Below are 25,341 nucleotides of genomic sequence, written 5' to 3'. Positions count from 1 at the left end.
TAACAGACACACAAACCCTGTGCAGCCTCAGGTAACACACACACACACACACACACACACACACACCCTGTGCAGCCTCAGCTAACACACACACACACACACACACACACACACACACCCTGTGCAGCCTCAGCTAACACACACACACACACACACAAACCCTGTGCAGCCTCAGCTAACACACACACACACCCTGTGCAGCCTCAACTCACACACATACACACACACACACACACACACACACACACACACACACACACACCCTGTGCAGCCTCAGCTAACAGACACACACACACAAACCCTGTGCAGCCTCAGCTAACACACACACACCCTGTGCAGCCTCAGCTAACAGACACACACACACACACACCCTGTGCAGCCTCAGATAACACACACACCCTGTGCAGCCTCAGCTAACAGACACACACAAACCCTGTGCAGCCTCAGCTAACAGACACACACACACACACCCTGTGCAGCCTCAGCTAACAGACACACACACACACACACACACACACACACACCCTCCCTGTGCAGCCTCAGCTAACACACACACACACAAACCCTGTGCAGCCTCAGCTAACACACACACACAAACCCTGTGCAGCCTCAGCTAAGAGACACACACACACACACCCTGTGCAGCCTCAGCTAACAGACACACACACACACCCTGTGCAGCCTCAGCTAACAGACACACACACACACCCTGTGCAGCCTCAGCTAACAGACACACACACACACACACCCTGTGCAGCCTCAGCTAACAGACACACACACACAAACCCTGTGCAGCCTCAGCTAACAGACACACACACACACACAAACCCTGTGCAGCCTCAGCTAACAGACACACACACACACACACCCTGTGCAGCCTCAGCTAACACACACACACACACACGCACACACCCTGTGCAGCCTCAGCTAACACACACACACACACACGCACACACCCTGTGCAGCCTCAGCTGACACACACACACACACACACACACACACACCCTGTGCAGCCTTAGCTAACACACACACACACAAACCCTGTGCAGCCTCAGCTGACACACACACACACACACACCCTGTGCAGCCTCAGCTAACACACACACACACACACACACACACACACACACCCTGTGCAGCCTCAGCTAACACACACACACACACACACACCCTGTGCAGCCTCAGCTAACACACACACACACACACACACCCTGTGCAGCCTCAGCTAACACACACACACACACACACACACACCCTGTGCAGCCTCAGCTAACACACACACCCTGTGCAGCCTCAGCTAACACACACACACACACCCTGTGCAGCCTCAGCTAACAGACACACACACACACACACACACACACCCTGTGCAGCCTCAGCTAACAGACACACACACACACACACACACACACACCCTGTGCAGCCTCAGCTAACAGACACACACACACAAACCCTGTGCAGCCTCAGCTAACAGACACACACACCCTGTGCAGCCTCAGCTGACACACACACACACACACACCCACACACACACACACCCTGTGCAGCCTCAGCTAACAGACACACACACACACACCCTGTGCAGCCTCAACACACACACACCCTGTGCAGCCTCAGCTAACACACACACACACACACACACAACCTGTGCAGCCTCAGCCAGCAGCAGAAACACACACACACACACACACACACACCCTGTGCAGCCTCAGCTGACACACACACACACACACCCACACACACACACCCTGTGCAGCCTCAGCTAACAGACACACACACACACACACACCCTGTGCAGCCTCAACACACACACACACACCCTGTGCAGCCTCAGCTAACACACACACACACACCCTGTGCAGCCTCAGCCAGCAGCAGAAACACACACACACACACACACACCCTGTGCAGCCTCAGCTGACACACACACACACACACACCCTGTGCAGCCTCAGCAGAAACACACACACACACCCTGTGCAGCCTCAGCCAGCAGCAGAAACACACACACACACACACACACCCCCTTTGCACCCTCAGCTGACACACACACACACACACACACACACCCCCTGTGCAGGCTCAGCCAGCGGCAGAAACACACAAAAACATTCTGCTCACCTATCCTCCGTCGGCTCAGCAGCACGCAGGCATGTGGACCCGATAATGATCACAGCTACTGCCTGTCACTGCTGAACATTCTGCCGGCGGGTGCAGAGCACTCAGAGCAGTTCTCACTGCACAACAGCCACTGGCCAATCACAGGTAAGCATCTGAGGTCATATGGAGCAGGTGCTTGCCTCTGATTGGCAGGCGGCTGTTATTGTGTTCTGCAGCGGCTGCGGCCTCTTGCACCGGTCGCCATCTTTACCGGGTCCACGGGCCAGCGGGCCGCAAGAAGCCACCTGAAGGGCCGCATGCGGCCCGCGGGCCGCGTGTTTGAGACCCCTGCACTAGAGGAAGATCACTCGGAAAACAACATACCATGACAAAGAGGCATTGTTTACCACAAATTTTGATTTCTTGGTTTGTTTGGATAAACGTTGAATCACAAATATAATCACTTTCACTACTATGTATATTAAAACTAAAAGCAATATTATCTGAAAAGCTCCCTTGAATATCATGTGTTTTGGCATTTGCTCGATATTCAGAGGAATCATTACACATTCAATTTCCCGATATGTTACTACAAGTTTCACTAGTCCCATTTATGAACATATTGGCATAAGGCCATAACATATCATGAATTGTCCTTTCCACTAAGCTGGGTTTAAAAGCATCTACAGTATTTATAGCTGTCCCAAAACTTATTTTTACATTCTTCATAGAGAGGAATCCCCGGTTAGTCAGTCCAGTCTTATTTCTTGGTACCGAAATTCCTCCCTTAAAAGCCAGATATTGTAAATTGGTGATTGTTCCACTCAAAGTGCCTTGCCACCATGGAAGATTGATCCATCCCACTACGGGAATGGGTACTGTAGTATTCCATAGACGAACATTTCGAGTGTCTTTTATCAGCAAGCTGATCAGAACAACTTTTCCACTTTAGGATTTCCTCCATCGATACCGGGATAGCCAGATAAGGGATACTGGTGGCTGTAACCGGAGAATGTGTACAGATCCAGCAATCGGTGTGTTGACTACTGTTCAGAGCATCAGTTAAAATGTGATGGTGCATCAGAAATTTATTCGCCATAGGTTCCTCCTGATGTAGACTTGTCCATCCAACGACCAAAGAGGCAAACATCAAACACAGGAATTTCTCCATCTCATCACTATCGAGCTCTTTCCAGTAACCGATACCATGGATTCCTCTTATTTACAACACCATCTGCAAATAGAGATACACTATTATTCTCATAAATAACATTTCTTCGGCGCTCTATTGGGAGACCCAGACGATTGGGTGTATAGCTACTGCCTCCGGAGGCCACAGAAAGCATTACACTAAAAAGTGTAAGGCCCCTCCCCTTCTGGCTATACACCCCCCGTGGGATCACGGGCTGCTCAGTTTTCAAGCTTTGTGCGAAGGAGGCACACATCCATGCATAAGCTCCACTGTTTAGTCAGCAGTAGCTGCTGACTATATCGGATGGAAGAAAAGAGGGCCCATACTAGGGCCCCCAGCATGCTCCCTTCTCACCCCACTTGCGGTTTGTAAGGTTGAGGTACCTATTGCTGGTACGGAGGCTGGAGCCCACATGCTGTTTTCCTTCCCCATCCCCCTGAGGGGCTCTGAGGAAGTGGGATCTTTCCGGCCACCAAGCCCTGAGGCCGGGCTCCATCCACAGACCCATAGAACCTGCTGGATGTGGAGCGGGAGTGCCGTTCAGGGACAAGGCCCTGCAACTTTCAGGTACTCTGTGTCCCCGTATGGCAGGCCACGCACACTCCAGGCTTGCTGGGTGTGCTAGTGCGCCGGGGACTGTAGCGCTGTGCGCTGGGCTTATAGTCCCTGCAGATTACTGGGGGACTTTACGTGTGGGGACCGCCGCGCCGACCGCCCCTGGAGCGGCGGCGCAGCTGCGACTTGTAGTGCGCCGGGGACGCGCCGACCGCGCTTTTACGGCGGCGGCGCTTCTAACTTTAGTCCCCGGCTTTTGCGGCCTAGCGCCGCTTCGTTCCCGCCCCCACCCTGTCACTCAGGGAAAGGGAGAGACGCTGTTCTATAGCAGCGCCGAGGGCTGGAGCCTTATTTGCATCTCCAGCCCCCTTCACTAGACACAGTGGGCGCCGGGTTCCCGCTCTTGTCTCGGGCACGCCCTCGGCCCGCCCCTCTCCTCTGGACGCCGGCAGCCATTCCGGCACGCAGAGCGGGAAAACGGAGACAAGCGCTGAGCTACCAGCACAGGATTCCGGCGCCACACACCCGCTTTGTGCGGGCGGTAAGCGGCAACTAAAGTGCTGACCCACTAATGCCGAAGTGTCCTGTTGTACTTTTGTACGGTCGCTATTCAGGATGCAGACCTAGAAACAGCAGCAAAAGATCAGGGGTGCTAAAGCACAGACTCTATATGCTGCTTGTCTTGCATGTGCTGCAGTGTCATGTGTCCTTTATGCTTGTATGCTTTACATTGCACTGTAAGGGCTATTCTTGGCTGTCTACCCGCCTAGATGGCTAGACAGCGGCAGCAAACAGCAATGGTGCTAAGGCACAAGCTTTCAATGCTGCTTGGATTGCATGTACTGCAGAGTTTATTTTCATGCTTGTACATTCACTGCATGTCGCTATTCTTGGCTAATGCTCCTTGATGACTAGACAACAGCAGCAGAAAAGCAAGGGTGCTAAGGCACAAGCTTTCAATGCTGCTTGGATTGCATGTGCTGCAGTGGTTATTTTCATGCTTGTATGCTATACATTCACTGTATGTCGCTTTTCTTGGCTAATGCTCCTGAATAACTAGACAACGGCAGCAGAAAAGCAAAGGTGCCAAGGCACAGGCTTTCTATGCTCCTTGTACTGCATGTGCTGAAGTGTTTATTGTACTTCATGCTTGTATGCTATACATTGCACTGTACGGTCGCTATTCTTGGCTAATGCTCCTAGATGGCTAGACAGCAACAGCAAAAAAAAAAAAAAAAAAAAAAACATGGGTGCCAAGGCACAGGCTTTCTATGCTGCTTGTACTGCATGCGATACTGTTCCAGGACCCCCAGTGTGTGCAATTACTCAACGGGGTCTCTGCTACAGGTGGCCAAAAGAACCACCTGTGATCCCTGTCCAGGGACAGGGACGGAGTTGCAGTTTCCGCTGATATATTGTCTGTGACTATGACTAACATCTTACAGACTTTGCAGTCCAGACAGACCTTGGGCAATGTTGATTCAATGCCCCTGGCCACCCTGATTTCGAAACAAATCATGGCTCCAGGAGGGTCCCATGCATCCCAGGGTGCAGGCTCTGACACGGACGACAGTCCCAGACGGCCTAAGCGAGCTCCCTAAGAACGGCCCTCGACTTCATCACAGTACTCTCTGTATGATGATGCAGACGTAGCTGTTCAGGACTCTGATCCTGAGACCGCTCTCAATCCGGATACACCGGATGGTGACGCTACAGTGAATAATCTTATAGCGTCCATCAATGGAAGGTTGGGTATTTCTCCCTCAACTCCTCCAGTGGAGGGGTCAGCTTCACAGCAGAAGAAATCCCTATTTCGGTATCTCAAGCGTATATTGAGTACTTTTCTGGTCACTCTGACTCCAGAGAAGCAGTCCAGGAACACCACGCTTATCCCGATAAGCGTTTCTCCAACCGTATTGAGGATACGCGTTGTCTCTTCCCCCCTGACGTGCTCAAGCGCTCCAAGGGTGGATCCCCCAATCTCCAGACTTGCGGCTAGATCTATAGTTGCAGTGGAAGATGGGACTTCACTTAAAGATGCCATTGACAGACAGATAGCCCTCTGGTTGCAATCTGTCTATGAAGCTATCGGCGGGTCGGTTGCCCCGGCATTCGCAGCCATAGAGGCACTCCAAGCTATTTCAGCTAGTATTGCGCAGAGGGACGCGGTCACATGTACATCTTGGCCGCAGTAGCGTCCTTCACCTCGCAATGTCGGCATTGCGACTCAAGCTGTTTATGCTGTCCTGGACTCTACGAGCCGTACGTCAGTGGCGTCTGCCAACTCCGTGTTGTTACGCTCCTAGTGTTAAGGGATTGGAGCAGATGCTGCTTCCACAAAAGTGCTTAACCAGATTGCCTTTATCTGGTGACAGACTGTTTCGTGAGCGGTTGGATTAAATCATTCAACTGTCCAAGGGTACGGATTCTTCCTTACCCCAGCTATCAAACAAGACCCATCAGGAGAAGGGACAGTCGAGGTTTCGGTCCTTCCCAGGCTCGGGCACGTCCCAATTGCCCTCGTCCAACAGGACTCTAAAGGCTCAGAGGGGCGCAGGTTCCTGGCGGGCTCAATCACGCCCGGAGAAGGCAGCCGGAGGAACCGCTACCAAGGCGGTTTCCTCATGACTTTCAGCCCTCTCTCTCCGCGTCCGCGGTCGGTGGCAGACTCCCCCGCTTTAGCGACATTTAACTGCCACAGGTCAATGGCCGGTGGGTGAGAGACAGTTTGTCGCAAAAACTTCCTCACCGGCCGAGCCGAGGCTCTTCTGCAGGCAGTAGGAGTCGTAATCCCGGTTCCTCCTCAGGAACAAGAGACACTTTTTACTCCGATCTGGTCGGGGTGACAAAATAGGACGACTCCTTCCGTTCCGTTCTGGACCTTAAACTGCTCAACAAGCACGTGAAAACCAGGCGGTTCCGGATGGAATCCCTCCGCTCCGTCATTGCCTCAATGTCTCAAGGAGATTTCCTAGCATCAATAGACATCAGGATGCTTATCTCCACGTGCCGATTGCTCCAGAGCACCGGCGTTTGCTACGATTCGTTATTGAAGACGAGCATCTTCGGTTCGTAGCCCTACCCTTCGGTCTGGCGACAGCCCCACGGGTTTTCACCAAGTTCATGGCAGCAGTGGGACCACTCCCGCACTCTCAGGGTCACCCTGTGATCCCTTACTTAGACCATCTACTTGTCAAGGCGCTCTTTTAAGAGGCATGCCAACACAGCCTGAACATGGCGCTGGAGACTTCCCAGAGTTTCGGGTGGGTCCTCAACTTTTCAAAGTTAAACCCAATCGCTGGCATATCTTAGCTTGGGGTTTCACACTCTCTCAGCGATGGTGAAGCTTCCACTGGACAAACAGCGGTCACTACAGACGGGGGTGCAGTCTCTCCTTCAAGGAGACACCTCATCCAGAGGCAGTCCCTTTCACGCAGTTTCATCTGCGTCCACTTCAATAGAACATTCTTCGCTAATGGGAGGGGAAGTCGATGTCCCTACACAGGAACGTCCCCCTTTCTCAGACGATCAAGGACTCTCTTCAGAGGAGTCCACTCTTCAGATCAATTGTCTGGAGCTCTGGGCAGTGTATATTGCCCTGCAAGACTTCCTGCAGTGGCTGGAAGGCAAACAGATCCGAATTCAGTCGGACAATCCACAGCGGTGGCATACATCAACCACCAAGGCGGACTACGCAGTCGGCGAGCCTCCCAGGAAGTCCGCCGGATTCTGCTAGGGGTGGAAGACAGAGCATACACCATATCCGCAGTTCACATCCCGGGCGTAGAAAACTGGGAAGCAGACTTCCTCAGTCACCAGGGCGTGGACGCAGGAGAATGGTCTCTGCACCCGGACGGGTTTCACGAATCGGCACAACAGCAAGGTCCCGGTTTTCATGACGATCAAAGAGCTCTGGCGACAGGCATCTCACGGTCGGTCAACCGTGGGCACTACCAGACCGGCCAGACTTACTGTCCCAAGGGCCGTTTTTCCATCTGAATTCTACGGCCCTGAACCTACTGTGTGGCCATTGCGTCCTAGATCCTAGTGTCCTCAGGATTATCCCAAGGGGTCGTTGCCACCATGAGACAGGCTATGAAGCCCATGTCTGCTAAGATCTACCACGGAAGTGGAAGATTTTCTTTTCCTGGTGCTCTGTACAAGGAGTGTCCCCCTGGCCATTGGCATTGCCTACTTTTCTTTCCTTCCTGCAATCTGGGTTGGAAAAGGGCTTGTCGCTCGGCTCCCTTAAAGGGCAAGTCTCGGCGCTATTGGTGTTTTTTCAGAAGCGTCTAGCACGACGTCCGCAGGTACGCACGTTCCTGCAGGGGGTTTGTCATATCGTCCCCCCGTACGAGCGGCCGTTAGATCCATGGGATCTGAACAGGGTACTAGTTGCTCTCCAGAAGCCGCCTTTCGAGTCTCTGACGGATGTTTCACTCTCTCGACTATCACAGAAAGTGGCCTTTCTGGTAGCGATCACGTCTCTTCGGAGAGTGTCTGAGCTAGCAGCGCTGTCATCCAAGGCTCCCTTCCTGGTGGTCCACCAGGACAAGGTAGTGCTGCGCCCCATTCAGGAGTTTCTCCCTAAGGTAGTATCCTCGTTTCATATTAATCAGGATATCTCCTTACCTTCCTTTTGTCCTCATCCGGTTCACCGGTATGAACAGGATTTACATTTGTTAGATCTGGTGAGAGCACTCAGAATCTACATTTCCCGCACGGCGCCCCTGCGCCGCTCTGATGCACTCTTTGTCCTTGTCGCTGGCCAGCGCAAGGGGTCGCAGGCTTCTAAAGCCACCCTGGCTCGATGGATCAAAGAACCAATTCTGGAAGCCTACCGTTCTGCGGGGCTTCCGGTTCCTTCAGGGCTGAAGGCCCATTCAACCAGAGCCGTGGGTGCGTCCTGGGCATTACGACACCAGGCTTCGGCTCAACAAGTGTGCCAGGCAGCTACCTGGTCGAGTTTGCACACTTTCACCAAACATTATCAGGTGCATACCTATGCTTTGGCGGACGCCAGCCTAGGTAGAAGAGTCCTGCAGGCGGCAGTGGCCTCCTCGTAGAGGAGGGCTGTCTTGCAGCTCTAACTTGAGGTATTTTGTTACCCACCCAGGGACTGCTTTTGGACGTCCCAATCGTCTGGGTCTCCCAATAGAGCGCCGAAGAAGAAGGGAATTTTGTTACTTACCGTAAATTCCTTTTCTTCTAGCTCTTATTGGGAGACCCAGCACCCGCCCTGTTGTCCTTCGGGATTTTTGGTTTGTTTGCGGGTACACATGTTGTTCATGTTGAACGGTTTTCAGTTCTCCGATGTTACTCGGAGTGAATTTGTTTAAACCAGTTATTGGCTTTCCTCCTTCTTGCTTTAGCACTAAAACTGAGCAGCCCGTGATCCCACGGGGGGTGTATAGCCAGAAGGGGAGGGGCCTTACACTTTTTAGTGTAATGCTTTGTGTGGCCTCCGGAGGCAGTAGCTATACACCCAATCGTCTGGGTCTCCCAATAAGAGCTAGAAGAAAAGGAATTTACGGTAAGTAACAAAATTCCCTTCTTTTCTTGTGGAATATATTCCCACTTGTCCACTCCTGGTCTCATTATCAGGAGAGTACGCTCTTTTCCGACCGCTATTACCGCTGCCTCTGAGGGCGGTCCTTGGAGGTTTTGAATCGATACTTTTGCTCCTACATTTGTAATATTAGAGGATCCAAAACCTTTAGTACCCCGTATTGTTAATTCTGCCGGGGTAGTTCCTTCTCTTATCTCAGACAAATTTATTGGAATTATCAACATCTGAGCCACCCTTTGGTGTTTCACCAAAATCAAAGGTTCATTTCCCAAATTTACCAGCAGTACCTTGATTTCTCCCTGATAATCTGCATCTATTACCCCTCCCACCAATATGGCTCCTTTTAATGCTAGACTAGAACGAGTGGCTATTTGACCATAATGATCCTTTGGCATCTGGCAACCCAATCCTGTTGAAATTGGTTTTACCTTACCTGGGGGTACCACGAAAGTTTCCAATGTACTGAGGTCTAAACCTGCGGAATAAGGTGTCGCTCTTTCTGGTGTGCCCAAACAGTTGTACCTTGCAACCATGCCTCTTTTTTCCTTGTCAACTGTTGGACTGACTTGTCTGATGGCTGCTACTTCATCTGCTTCTGAATTAAACTTTCAAGTGAGTTAGTAGAGACATGAGCATCGACATGAAATACAGTGGTCTTGGTAGATTGAATAATCTCTTCAATGTCTTGCCACACTTCCTTGACCATCTCAAACGCATTTTTCTGTTCCTCTCCCCAGTGGAACTCATATTTTTTCCACGTTACTTTGTACAAAGGGTCAACATTTGTCCCAAATCAGGGATATGTTGTCTCCAAAAACCAAACAATCCAATATAAGACTGAGTCTCCTGTTTTGGATTTAGGGACCGGAAAATTGATAATTTTCTTTCTGGCATTGGGCAAGATCTCTCTGTGCCCCTTGTGCCACTGGATCCCTAGAAATTTTACAACCTGAGACAGTCCTTGAACCTTGGCATCATTAATTTCCCATCCTTTACTCCACATGAGCAACCAGTTTTGTCAATTGATCTTTCACACTTTGCTCATCGTGTGCTTGTATCATTATGTCATATCATCGATATAATGTGAGATCTGCATTTCTGATGGTAGATCAAATCCATCCAAATGCTCTGCCACCGTCCAGTGACAGATTGTGGGGCTATGTAGCCATCCTTGGGGTAACCTGGTATATTATCTCCCTAACCAAGTGAATGCAAATTGATCTTGAGCCTTCTCTTCTATAGGTATAGTAAAGAAAGCATTTTCCAAATCAATTACTGCATACCAAGTTCCAGAGTGAGTCTGAATATTTGCCACAATCGTTATTGTATCCTGAACTGCAGCTGTCAAAGGAGGAGTATTCTTGTTTAACTCCCTATAATCAACTGTCATGCACCAGGAGCCATCACTCTTTTTAACTGGCCAGACAGGATTATTCCATGCGGTAGTAGTAGGGCGCATTACCCCAGTTTCTACCAATTCTTTAATGGTTTCTCCTATCTCTCTGTGACCTCCTTGTATTCGATATTGTTTCATAGCTACCATTTTTGTAGCCGGAGGCACATGTACAGGGGGCATTTTGACTTTGCCTACCACCACCGGTCGCATTTCCTTATGACAAGACTTAACCCAAAAGGAGAATTTTCCTTCTGTTAGATTAAGAGCCATCCCTTTTAAGACATCAATTCCCAAAATATATTCTGGTATAGGAACTACCAGCACTGTATACTTCTTGATAAGTAAATTACCTATCTTCAAAGCTACCCGTGTCTGAACCCCGGTGATCACTTGACCAACTAGTCCAGCAATTTTTACTCGAGGTCCTTTTATTTTTTCTGGGTTTCCATGAATTCAAGTAGCCTCCGCCCCCGTGTCAATCAAAGCTGGGACTCTTTGAACATTTCCCCCTTTACAATGTATGCTAAGATTGACGTAGGGACGTTCATCCTCCCCTACTGATTTCTCTTTCCAATCAGGATTGTTGGGCTTACTGTTACCAAGATGGCCTCCAGGGGACGGTTTTCCCACTGTCCCATATCCTGTAACTCCCTCATCCTCCCTAGAACTACACCGATTAATTCTCCAGTCAGCGCTACAGTTAAGGTTAAAATAACTGTTTTGTATGCTGGAGGGGCATGTTTAACCAGCCGATTTCTTATGCTGGCTGTCAAAGGGATACTGGAGATAATCATCATCCATTCCCAAAAGAGGAAGAGCATTCCTCATTGCTTCTTCCTTCAGCCTTTCCATACCATCTTTTAAGGTATACCAAGGTTATCATTGATAGGAAAGTCTGCTTCTGATGGATATTTGTCCAGAAAAGCATGGGCTAGGACAGGGGTGGGCAATTAATTTTCCCATGGGGCCGCATGAGAAATTGGGATGGTTTTAGAGGGCCGGACTAATATAATTAACTCGGTTCTACATATATATATATATATATATATATATATATATATATATATATATATATATATATATATATATATATACACACAAACACGTATATATACTGTGCGCGTATAATATATATACACATACACACAATGTATACATGCACACACACACACAATCCCCATATACTACATCACTACACCCGCCACATATTACACCTGTAATATACATCAGTATACACTACACCTGTAATAAACTACACCTCTATATACTATACCACTATATATTACATCACTACACCCCTATATACAACTGTAATATGCTACATCACTATATACTACACCTGTAATAAACTGCAGCACATCACTATATACTACACCTACATCACTACACCCCTATATACTACACTTGTATTATACTACATCACTACACCCCTATATACTACACTTGTATTATACTACATCACTACACCCCTATATACTACACTTGTATTATACTACATCACTACACCCCTATATACGACACTTGTATTATACTAGACTCCTATATACTACACCTGTATTATACTACACCACTACACCCCTATAAATACCTGTATTATACTACACCACTACACCTGTAATATACTACACCACTACACCCCATATACACCTGTAATATACTACACCACTACACCCTTATATACACCTGTAATATACTACACCAGTACACCCCTATATACACCTGTAATATACTACACCCCTATATACACCTGTATTATACTACACCCCTATATACACCTGTATAATACAGGTGTATATAGGGGTGTAGTGGTGTAGTATAATACAGGTGTATATAGGGGTGTAGTATAATACAGGTGTATATAGGGGTGTAGTATAATACAGGTGTATATAGGGGTGTAGTATAATACAGGTGTATATAGGGGTGTAGTATATTACAGGTGTATATAGGGGTGTAGTGGTGTAGTATAATACAGGTGTATATAGGGGTGTAGTATTATACTACACTGCTATATACACCTCTATTATACTACACCACTACACACCTATAAAACTACACCACTACACCCCCCCATATACCACACCTGTAAAACTACATTCCCATATACTAAACCACTACACCCCAAATATTTGTCAAAAGTTACCCCTCTCTCCCCCAGCCCCCCGCCTGCCCGCCCCCATTGTCCCCGCAGGTTACTAGTAACCACTCACCTCTCTTCTTATCGTTCCCGTCCTCAGACACCTCCGTACGAGACCCCCGCTCACATGGCCAGGCTGCGCCGACGCTGTATTCCTAGGAGCCCCCGCCGCTGCCTCTCTCCATACGGCCCCCGCCTCTGCAGCTTCTCCTGCCGGGCGGGAACTTTTCAAATGACACACGCGCGCCGTACTGACGATATCAGGGCGCGCGTGTGTCACAGAGAAAAGTGTCGGGCAAGGAACAGAGGAGAGATTCCTGCGTTCCGCTGCCTACACTGTGCGGAGCTTCAGGATCTGTCCTCTGTTTCCTGCCCGACACGCAGCGTGTGATGAGGGTCAGGGACGGCTCCAGGTTTTTGTGGGCCCCGGGCGGAAGAGTCCCAGTGGGCCCGATCAACACGCAGACACACATACGTACACATACATATTTAAAGACAAAATCACAAAAATACATATAGAACGGACACATCTATACAGCCATATACACTGACATACATAGATACACATTATACATGCCTACAGACACACAGCTCTGCTGCATACATACAGACACACATAGCTCTGCTACAGACACACATAGCTCTGCTACAGACACACATAGCTCTGCTACATACACACATAGCTCTGCTACATACATACATAGCTCTGCTACATACATACATAGCTCTGCTACATACATACACACATAGCTCTGCTACATATATACATACAGACACATAGCTCTGCTACATACACACGTAGCTCTGCTACATACATACACACATAGCTCTGCTACATACATACACACATAGCTCTGCTACATACATACATAGCTCTGCTACATACATATACACATAGCTCTGCTACATACATACACACATAGCTCTGCTACATACATAGCTCTGCTACATACATACACACAGCTCTGCTACATACAGACACACATAGCTCTGCTACATACAGACACGCATAGCTCTGCTACATACAGACACGCATAGCTCTGCTACATACAGACACGCATAGCTCTGCTACATACAGACACACATAGCTCTGCTACATACAGACACACATAGCTCTGCTACATACAGACACACATAGCTCTGCTACATACAGACACACATAGCTCTGCTACATACAGACACACATAGCTCTGCTACATACAGACACACATAGCTCTGCTACATACAGACACACATAGCTCTGCTACATACAGACACACATAGCTCTGCTACATATATACATATAGACAGACACACACGCGGCTCTGGGGCCCAGCACATACGGCACCGGGGAGGTGGGGGGGGTTGGGGGGTTTGCAGGGAATACACCTAGGGGGGGAGAAGAGCCCATACAGCTCACCAGGGCCCATAAATCGGGGGGTGGGGAGGGCACATACCGCTCAGGTCACGGTGGAGAGGGGGCCCACACAGAGCCGGAAAGAAGCACTGTGCTGGGGGTCGCTGGCTGGCACTGCAACTCTCATCTGTGGGATGAGCAGGACGCCGGCCGGTAGCTCCGCCCACAGATGAAGTTCAACCAGGAAGTCTTTGCTCCTTTAAAGGGACGGCGCCGCAGATTCCTGCCGAGGACTGCGGTCCCCGGAACTCGGCCCGGGGACAGCAGAACTAAGGCGAGTGGGCCCCGGCCAAGGGGCACCAGAACTGACGAGGCCGAGTGAGCCCCCCCAGCTCTCCAGGGCCCCGGCATTTGCCCGGGCACTGATGAGGGCAATCTGACCACGCGCCTCCCGGAGCCTGGAGCTCCGGACAACAGGTCAGATTCCCCTCATCAGTGACCAGCCAGCAAGGACGCCCTGAGCCAGGCGGGCCGGACACAGAGAGTAGGCGGGCCGGATGTGGCCCGCGGGCCGCCCCTTGCCCAGGTCTGGGCTAGGATCATGATTAAGTTTTGAGTACTATGCTCATTATGATCAACAAAATAATTTTTTATTGACCTCTGAATTACTGGGTCCCGAGACATGGTGACAAATTTTGCCACGTCTCCGGCGTCAAATTGCACTCCACCTCCTCCGAGATCGTGCACCCTGCCAACCAGGGAATTTCTCCTCCTGGTTTTTGTCTAAACTGTGTTAAAATGCTATCAACTTCTCCTTGAGAGTAATCTTCAATGGTTACTCGATTTTTTTTTTACATGAGGAATCGTACTCTCATTTGTGATGGCATTACCATCTTCGTCATATTGCAGATTTCCCTGACCATCCCCCAATGTTTCCGGATGATCTCATTCTCTGTCCTATCCTTACTGGGTTAGCCTGAATCTTCCCTTTATGGTAATTCTCATCAGATGATGAAGATGAATCCCACACATCCCCATCCCAAGTATCGGGATCCCAGTTTACAGAAGCTGAGGCGATACTCTTATGTACTTTTGGTTTTATTTACTTTTCCTCTTCTTTTCTTTTACTTATTTTGAGCAATTTTTACGGCAGCTTTTTCTGCCACATTCTGATAATGTTCCAATTTATCCTTCCAACAGTCGGGTATTACATTCCAGAACTGTTTTCTGGCCACCTAATTCTATCCTCTTTTGTTCCATCTGGGAACCTTTCTTCTGCATCTTTAGATTATGCTCATGCATCTCGCGATATGCACTTGCCAAAATCCAGATGCGCCGTCCTAAAAACACTAAATCACCTGCTTTCACAGGGACACTACTGAGTACATTCACAACATCAGTAGCTTCACTACCCTTAAGCTTATCCTGCAATTGTTCTGCCAATCCACAAGACACTACATCACCTGCTTTCACGGGGACACTACTGAGTACATTCACAATATCAGTATGTTCACTACCCTTGAGCTTATCCTGCCATTGTTCTGCCAATCCACAATTGACCAATTCATGTGCTATAAGATTGTAGGGAGCCTCAGTCCAGCCGGGGATCTCCACAACAATCTCCTTAACATTTATCCTTACGTTTTCTGAACATTTTGACACTATGGAAAAAGATTGAAAAAAAAAAATCTGGAAATTTTACCAAATATATGTTTTTAATTTCTAAATTACAAAAAATCGTTAATTACTTCTTATAGAAGTAATCCTGCTGACTACGCCAATTTATGTCTTGCTAAATTCTCCTAAAATGGGGCTGAAAGCCCGTACTTACGAAGCACTCACTGATCTCCTAATCAGGCACGAATACTAAGATTCTCTATAGCAAGATACTATTTATTTTAATAGCAGATGAATAATCAATGGTACATAGGCATTAGCACTACTTTATAGTCATAGAATCTTATACAATAGCAGAAATATGCATCATCATTACCGTATGTTGTAGCACGCCTTTCTCATCGGAGGGACTCGATTAGTGAGAAGGAAACAACATGGTATTTGCATCACAGGAATAGTGCATCCACTTGAGCGTCCTGGAAAATGTCCCTAATCATTAAGCAAATCCTTTATTTTTATAGGAAACTTTGTACGTCGTGTGCACTGAGTGGTGAATTGGTGACCAGCATGTGACAGCTGAGTCATGTTCATGTAACTTGACCACAAGCTGGTATGGGCACCAGTAGCTTCCTGCACATTTTGCCAGCTGACCACTGGCCAACCACAATTTCCTGGAGATATTGCAATGAGCCGTAAATTTTACATGCCAGTTTCCTTACACATGTTTTAAGCTAACCACGAGTTTCCTGTAAGTGGAACTGTAAACGTTACTTCATAATTGTGGTTTGTTCAAGATCTGTCTGACACGTATTCTTCATTATGGTAAAATAGGTTCAACCAGAGGACACCTCTTTCTGATACTGAATTATTGATGGATCAAATAATATCTGAGATCACTATATCTTTTGATTATGATCCCTATCTAATCACACTCATTCTTCAGTCATATCACATTGGTATCACAGCACCCCAGCTGGGTAGTACTCGTTCATCACTAATCATTACGAGTACCGAGCATGGTAGTGCTCACTCATCATTAACACACACCAATCACTAGGATTTTCTTATATAACTTAAAGCCAGTGTTATACTCGTACTATCATACTGATTCTATACATATCTTTAGTTGTCAGATTTGGATGTATAGTTTTTGAAATACAGGCAAATAAAGTTACAGAAATGTACAGCTTTTTGATTGGCAGGCTCATGGGGTGGTGGAGACGTGTCCTGTGCTTGTATAGTTGGGTGAGCGTTAGGACTGGCCATAGACTGTGCGTCTCATGAGTGTTATGTCATCGTTCCCATTCAGTGTTAACAATTAGCTGTTCTACAAGTTATAATAAAGCTATTATTTCTTAATTTTTTACTATCCAGAGTCTTTCCTGGTGAGGTCTTATTCTCAGCTTCCTCCTCAAAACAGTGAGGATGGACACGGATGGGCATAGGACGAACGACAAGATATTGAACCTCACCCTGGAGATTATCTGCCTGCTGACCGGAGAGGTGAGGGATTCGTAATCATTGTCATCGCTATTTAACCCCTTATTTTGACAATTTTTTGTTTTAAATGAAAACACTAGGGTGTTGTTTTTTGGTCACCAGTCCTCTTCCCACCCCCCCCTCTCAAAAAAAGAAAAATAATATGTGTATGTACCCTAAATTGTTATCAATACAACTGTCAGCTCGATGAGCAATAAACAGCCCTTCACACAGTTCAATTAACCCCTTAAGCCGCTGCAGCCACTCGCCCTGCCATTTGTGCCAGCTCCGGACCTCCACTGCAAGCGTCCATTCACCTCACATAGTGATCCTGTCACCCCTTCACCTACGAGCACACTCTGCAAAACTTGTGGAACCTTACCTCTATTTGCAAACCTCCGGTTGTCCTTCGAGACCCGTGTTTCCTTATTCTGACCAGTGATGCAACAACCTTGAGAAAGGCTCTATGCCGAAACGTTGGTGCTGTTGCTCTGGTTAGGTTCCTTTTGCAGTGTGTCAGTCAATAAATTCACTTAACGCATATTTCCCCTTTTTGTCTTCATTTGAGTGCTTACTTTACTATATGATTCTTTATCCCCAAAGCACCTCTAGTGTGTGTGGTAGAGCCTGTAATCTCGAAGTATCAATTAACCCCTTCAACCCTGGGCGATTTTCCATTTTCATTTTTTCCTCCGCTTCTTTCAAGAACCATAACTTTTTTATTTTTCCGTCAATATCGCCATATGAGGCTTATTTTTTGCAGGATGAGTTGTAGTTTTGAAAGGCATCATATTGTACTGAAAAACAGGAACAAATTCCAAGTGCAATGAAATTGTAAAAAAAAAATTAAAAAAAATGCAATTCCAAAATTATTTTCTTTTTATTTACCATTTTCACTATATGGTAAAACTGACAAGACCGTATGATTCCCCAGGTCAGTATGAGTTCATAGATGGCAAACATGTATAGTTATAATTTTATTTAAATGGTGAAAAAAATTCAGACGTTTCTCAAAAAAACAGAATTGCGCTTTTGTCGCCATTTTCTGAGTTTTCTGAGAATCGTAGCGTTCTTATTTTTCAGGATCTAGGGCTCAGTGATGCTTATTTTTTGCATCTTCAGCTGACAGTTTTAATTATACCATTTTTGGGTAGATGCAATGTTTTGATAGCCTGTTATTGCATTTTATTGCAATGTTGCGTCAACAAAAAAACCCTTAATTCTGGAATTTTGATTATTTTTCTCGATATGCCCTTTATTGATCAGAATGATTTATTTTGTATTTTGATAAATCGGGCATTTCTGAGCACAGCGATACCAAAGATGTATATGTGTGTATATACGAGGGGCTGCTACTAAGTCTTTGTGATCTTTTTTTGTTTCTATGGTAACGAATGCTACATCACATGAAAGCCTTATGTGTCGAATATGTTTTCAGGTTTTTTTTTTGTTTGTTGCTTATGGCAATAGTGTTCTACGCATGCGGGAAAACAAAATGGCTGAGTCTAATGTGATATTCACAGCAACTGAGATCAGAGGAGTGATAAAATTCTTGTTTCTGCAAGGAAAGTTCGCAGACATTGGGGGATCAATTCTCTTCATATTCCACAGTTAAGAACTGGGTTGCCAAATTTAAAATGGGCCACTTCAGCACCAATGATGAGGAACATCATGGATGACTGAGAGTGGTTATTGTTCCGGAGATCATCGATGCTGTGCACAACCTCATACTGGAGAATTGATGAATTTCAGCTAAAGCAATAGCAGACATCATAGGGATTTCCCGTGAATGTGTTTGTGTCATTATCCATGAACATTTGGACATGAAGAAGCTATCTGCAAAGTGGGTCCCCAAATGTTTGACAACAGATCACAGAAGCTTGCGAATGAAAACTTCCCGGTCCAATTGTTAGCATCTCTGGACTGATGAGAACTTCCAGGATCGTCTAGTCACTATGGGTGAGACCTGGATTTATTTGTATGACCCTGAAAACAAGGAGCAGTTAAGAGTGAAGTCACAGTGGTTCTCCCCGTCCAAAGAAGTTCAGGGTGCAAAAATCAGCCACTAAGGTGATGGCGTTTGTGTTCTTGGATAAGGAGAGCGTGCTGCTAGTGGACTACTTTCAAAAGGGTTCCATCATCAATGCAAGGTATTGCATTGAACTTTTTAACCTATTGAAGGCAGCTCTGAAGGCCAAAAGGCACGGCAAGCTGTCCAAAGGAATCTTGTTGCTGCAAGACAATGCCTCTGCTGACACTGCACAAGCGACCACGGCAAAACTGGAAGAGCTGGGTTTCCAGCTGTTTGACGACCCACCTTATTCACCAGATCTAGCTCCCTCCGACTATCATCTGTTTCCAAACCTGAAGAAACACTTCAAGGGTAGCAAATTGCACACCATTTCTGATGCCATGGCTGCTACGGATGCCTGGTTTGAGATGCAACTAAAATCCTTCTTTTTGCTAGGCTTACAGAACTTGGTAATGTAAGAAGTGTGTTGACATCAGTGGAGAGTATGTGGAATAAATGTAACGTTTCATCATCCTATCTCGTTTCTTTCTAGGTAAAGCCAAACACTTATCAGCAGCCCCTATTTTTTTCAGTGGGGCAAAAGGAGGTTGTTTCAGCTTTTTGTTTTTTTCCATATTTTTTTTAAAAAAAAAAAAATTTACCCTCTTTCTCGTTTTTACTTTGTCTTTTTAGGAGACTTGAAGCTGACCCAGTCTGATCGCGTTTGCTGTTCAGAGCAAAGCTTCATCATCACTCTGAACAGCAGAAATGCTGATCTCCTGTGAATGCTGGGCTCTGCTGGCGTTCACAGCAAGTACGTCATGTCAGTGACTGGGGTCATCAGATGAGCCTCTGCTGTCATGACAACCAATCTGCACCCTGTGATCACGTCATGGGGTTGCCGATAGAAGTGGGGAATGATGCGCTCCGCGCCAGAGTGCGTTTAAATCCCTCTGTTTGAAATAGTGTGGGAAAATGAATGGTGACATTCAAAACTACTACAGTCGAGGAAAACAAAATCTCATAGTATATGTCATCGCAGGAATAAATACCTTATGGCTTATTGGCTTGTAGTAATTGGGTGACGGTAATAACACTTTCCATCGTCTCACAGCTTAGATACTGCAGTCGCTATCATCGGTGGCATCTAAGGGATTAGTTACATTCGACACCCACTGGTAATAGTGGTGCCCCAGGTCATGTGATGACCTGATCGCCATGACACACCATTATATTGTAGAGCATTTTTAGTTGTTAAAACAAATGGAACATCGCTGAAGGGGTGATAGATTTTAGTAATGTTTATCATATTTATTAATCATTGTCTACCTCCATAAACAGAGTTGCACAGTTGTGAAAAAGAAATCTGGAGAGAAGGTTACCCCAAACAGCCATCATTTTGTCTCAGGGGGATGGAGCCCTATTACGGATCCCCCTCCTTACTCCCTGCTACTGAAGAAATACAATGATCAGAAGATCCTAGACATCACCAACAAGATGATTGAGCTGCTGACTGGAGAGGTGAGCGCTGCTGGGAATACTGGGACATTATACAGTAACACCAGGTATAATGCAGCCGATTCATCAAGTCTGGCGTAGTGCACGTTTCTGCTATGCTAGTCTTGATGGTGTAGAAGAGCACCAAATTCATTAAGAGGCACATACCCCCTTAAAGGGGTTATCCGGCTTATTTTGCCTTTTTTTTGTAATTTCACAATTGGGCTACATTTGGGCAGGTAAGTAGATAGTAACCACCTACCTGCCCTGCTGTCAGCCCCTCTCCCCCGGCTCCGAGCGGTCATGTGACCACTCCTGCTGTGATTTTGCTGCTTCCTGTGATGTCATGTTGACAGGGGCAGGACATTGTTGATGGGCTTCACAGCCACTTCATGTTGCCGCCCTGCTGGGCGGGTACACGCATAGAGTCCCCACCCACCTTCCCCTGCACCCTCCCCACACATCCCATAGTGCCGTGATCTAAGTCGCTGCCGGTATGCTGCATGCAGCCCCTGATCCTTCTTGTGCTGGGGGCCGCTGACAGCACTTTATAACAGATGACAGATTCCTCGGCTCTGTGCAGATGGGAGCTCTGTATACAGCTTCTGCAATGATCAGCCGCCAGCCAATCAGAGGCCAGCAGCGAATCACTAGAGAAGCTGCATAAAGGGCTTGAGTCTGAGCAGCGCCCGGGAATCTGTCCTCTGATATAAAGCGCTGTCAGCAGCAGCCCCTGCACCAGCTGCGTTCATCAAGGAGGTGCAGCTGACAGCAGTTTATATCAGAGGACAGATTCCCGGGCGCTTCTCGGACACTATCTCTGTATACAGCTACTGCAATGATCAGACGCCTGCCAATCAGAGGCAGCAGCTGATCACTGGGGAAGCTGCATAGAGAGCGCCTGGGAATCTGTCCTTTGTATAGCGCGGCCCATGATCCTTTTTGCAGCACGCAGGCAGCAGCTCCCTTACTGACCGTGGCCTGTGCTTGGACCGTGCAGTCAGCGCTTTATATGAGAGGACAGATTCCCCGGCGCTGCTCAGATGGGAGCTCTGTATATAGCTACTACAGTGATCAGCCGCCGGCCAATCAGAGGCCAGCAGTGGAGAGCTCGTCCTGTGCAGCACCCAGGAATCTGTCCTCTGATATAAAGCGCTGTCAGAAGAAGGACACTGAGGGAACCAGGACAGGTGAGAAGGATTTGTGTTTGTTTTGTTTATTTTTTTTTTGCGTGTGAGAAGTATGGCAGAATAGGGGACATTACTACATGATGGAAGAGGAGCAGGAAAGGAGCCATTACTATAGGTTGAACAGGATGGGCACAAGGATGGGGCACATTACAGGTTTGGGGCATTACTATACGATGAGCACAAGGATGGGGCACATTACTACATTATATGTGCATATATTGTGTTCTCCGAGAGGTCAGTGCTGGGCAGAATAGTGACAGCCAATGAGTGTGCACAGGGCAGGCAGAGGGCGGGGCTGAACAGTGAGGCTGGGTGGTGCTAGCTCTGACTGTGAAGTTTGACAACCAAGGTAAAACAAAAAGTCAAGTTTGGTTGAGCTGCAGGTAAATCAAAAGACTGCACAGAATAAAGGGATAATTCAAGAGGAACAACAGTTTGAAAACAAAAATAAATAATGTAGGATTGATTTATGACAATACAGCACAGATTAGCTTAAAAATGTTTTTGGAGTTTGTCGGACAACTCCTTTAATTTAGAGCCTCTTCTGAGTTTTGTGCCCCGTGCCATAAATGACTGGAGTAGCATTTCTGGCATAAAAAAACCACCACCATTATTCATGAATCAAATGGACATAACAGTGCCCCATCCTACCCCGGCCCATCCGAAGCCCTGCACATTTCATTGGAGCTGATCCAAAGTAGTGTGAAAACTCCAAAACTTGAAGTTTTTTAGGGTAACCCAGCACTGCACCAAAATTGTGAGATTTTTAAAATATTTTCCGCCAGTTTTGTGGCGTACAAGCTTCGATGAATTGGCCTTGTAGTGTCTGGATGATGACTGTATCATTGTGTGTCAGGTTCCTATGAGGTGTCAGGATGTCACTGTCCATTTCTCCTTGGAGGAGTGGGAGTATTTAGAAGGCCACATGGATCTGTACAAGGACGTCATGATGGAGGACCACCAGTCAGTCATATCAAAGGGTAAGAGTTGATAGTAATAGTAAAGGAGAAATCAGTTTGATTCATCATGTCCGATAAAATATGAGATAGATATTATTGCATGCGCTCAAACCTTTGCAATATTTCCTTGTCGTGAAGGCAGGCGCCAATTTTATCATTGTTCTACACCATTTAAAAATCCTTGAATCAACGCAAAAACAAAAAAAATGAGAAAAGGAGATGGGGAACAAGTACAGTACTTTTGCAACCTTAAGTTTTAGCATGCATAAGAAATATCGATTTTGTGCAAAATTCAGCAATATAGTGGATGTCCACTACTTGGACAACGCCTACTCATTCCCCTTGTTAGAAATAAATAAGCCTATACTCCCTTCCGGTGAGTCCGCGGTTCCAGCGATGTCTGAAGTCGCGTTCCCTGGGCCCATGTGACATTATGACACACTCAATGTCAATCAGTGCCCAGCATCTGTCTCCCGCCTTCAGACATTTCAGCAGGATGTGAGGGCTGCGCTGACTTCCTGCTCAAATGTCCAAAGTCTGGGTGAAGGAAGCCGGTGCTGACTGGTCGCGTGGCAAAACAGTGTCACATGGTCACGGGAACACAACTTTAGACAACCCTGGAACTGCAGCCGCACTGGAGATGAGTATAAGTTTATTTATTTTTACGGGGGCAAACAAGGGGATGTCCAAGAAAAATGGTCAACCCCTTTAACATTCAACATCTGACACATTGGTCTCCTACTGATTTCCAACATTAAAAAATGTGCTAACCAACAATGTACTCATTCACTGTGCTTGTGTGTCCTACAGATGGATCCAGTAAGGTAGACCTTCCAGAGAGATGTCCTAGTCCTCTTGATTCCCAGGACTGTTTGCAACAAAATAACTCCGTTCCTTTGGATCATCAAGTAGATCTAGCCGAGGTCTCAATAAATAATATCATTAATAGAATCAGTACATTAAAGCTTTGTTTGTTTTTTAATGATTTTTCTCTTTCTGCATTCCCAGGATAGTCTAGAAGAGGATCACGATGTCCCACAGGAGGAGCAGGTAGATGCAATGACAATGACAGTAAGCTTACACTATATGCTCCATTCATAGCTTTTTAGCTGTTGTATCCGTTTTGCTTGTATTCAACTATGTAAATCAGTGGGGATTTTTCTTGCATATTTAGGAAAATGTGGTTCATGTTAAAGTTGAAGTTATTGACGAATCAGAAGAGGAGGAGATGTATCTTAAGCTTGGACAAATAAAAGAAGAGGAAATTCCTGTAGATATTGACCCAGGTGAGTCACATTCTCCTAATTAAGGCTATCAGATCTGTTTTCCATAGACTCCCATGTTAAAACAAATCCTGCAAAAATCAATTTTTCAAAACTGTGTTTGCAGAACTTTTTTGCCAACGGATTACTGCTGGATCCTTTCTAACGGATGATTGCTGGACATGTGAACTAAAGTGCGGTTTACACACTATGATATCGGTAATGATTTATCGTCGGGGTCACGGTGTTTGTGACGCACATCCAGCGTCATTAACGATATCGCAGTGTGTGACACTTATGTGCGACCTTAAACGATCGCAAAAGCAGTCAAAATCATTTGCCGCGGAGAGGTCGTCCTGAAACAAAAAATCATTTTCTTTTTCTTAGCGATGTTGTTCGTCGTTCCTGCAGCATCATACATCGCTGTGTGTGCCACCGCAGGAGTGAGGAACATCTCCTTACCTGCCTCCACCGGCAATGCGGAAGGAAGGAGGTGGGCGGGATGTTACGTCCCGCTCATCTTCGCCCCTCTGCTTCTATTGGATGCCTGCTGTGTGATGTCGCTGTGACGCCGCACGAACCGCCCCCTTAGAAAGGAGGCGGTTCACCGGCCAGAGCGATGTCGCAGGGCAGGTAAGTGCGTGTGACGCTGCCGTAGCGATAACATTCGCTACGGCAGCGATCACACAATATCGCACGTACGACGGGGGTGGGTGCTATCGCGCTCGATGACGCTAGCCGATGCTAGCGATATCACAGCGTGTAAACCCCGCTTTAGTCTAAGTGAACCACCATCTCTTATATTTCTCTCCTCTTTTCTTCAACCAACTTCTGTTAGTGGAGATTACCTGGGTTAGCAACAAACATACAAATGTAGTATTAGGGTGTATGTAACAGAATATCCTCAAGATCAGTCACCCCCTCGGCCTGTCCTCTTTGAGCTATGACCGTTAGCCACTAAGTAAGGTTCCTGTTCTGGAGACGTTGTTCATTCATATGAATAATCACCATGTCCATGTAGTACAATGAAAGTAATACTCAAAG

General features: G+C 46.9%; 1 protein-coding gene across 1 annotated transcript in view; it reads left to right on the top strand.

The window, feature by feature from the left end:
* Positions 1-25,341, top strand: part of LOC142312737 (uncharacterized) — an 80,456-nt gene that overhangs the window by 43,296 nt on the left and 11,819 nt on the right. Inside the window, exons 8-13 of the mRNA XM_075351725.1 lie at positions 17,290-17,402; positions 20,731-20,910; positions 22,933-23,056; positions 23,846-23,958; positions 24,044-24,106; positions 24,210-24,321. Coding sequence (XP_075207840.1) covers positions 17,290-17,402; positions 20,731-20,910; positions 22,933-23,056; positions 23,846-23,958; positions 24,044-24,106; positions 24,210-24,321 — 705 coding nt within the window. The remainder of the gene's footprint in view (positions 1-17,289; positions 17,403-20,730; positions 20,911-22,932; positions 23,057-23,845; positions 23,959-24,043; positions 24,107-24,209; positions 24,322-25,341) is intronic.

This window comes from Anomaloglossus baeobatrachus, chromosome 5 (assembly GCF_048569485.1).
Source record: "Anomaloglossus baeobatrachus isolate aAnoBae1 chromosome 5, aAnoBae1.hap1, whole genome shotgun sequence".
Taxonomy (NCBI): Eukaryota; Metazoa; Chordata; class Amphibia; order Anura; family Aromobatidae; genus Anomaloglossus; species Anomaloglossus baeobatrachus.
Note: the sequence above shows the minus strand (reverse complement) of the source record. Positions and strands in the feature narration are given on the sequence as shown.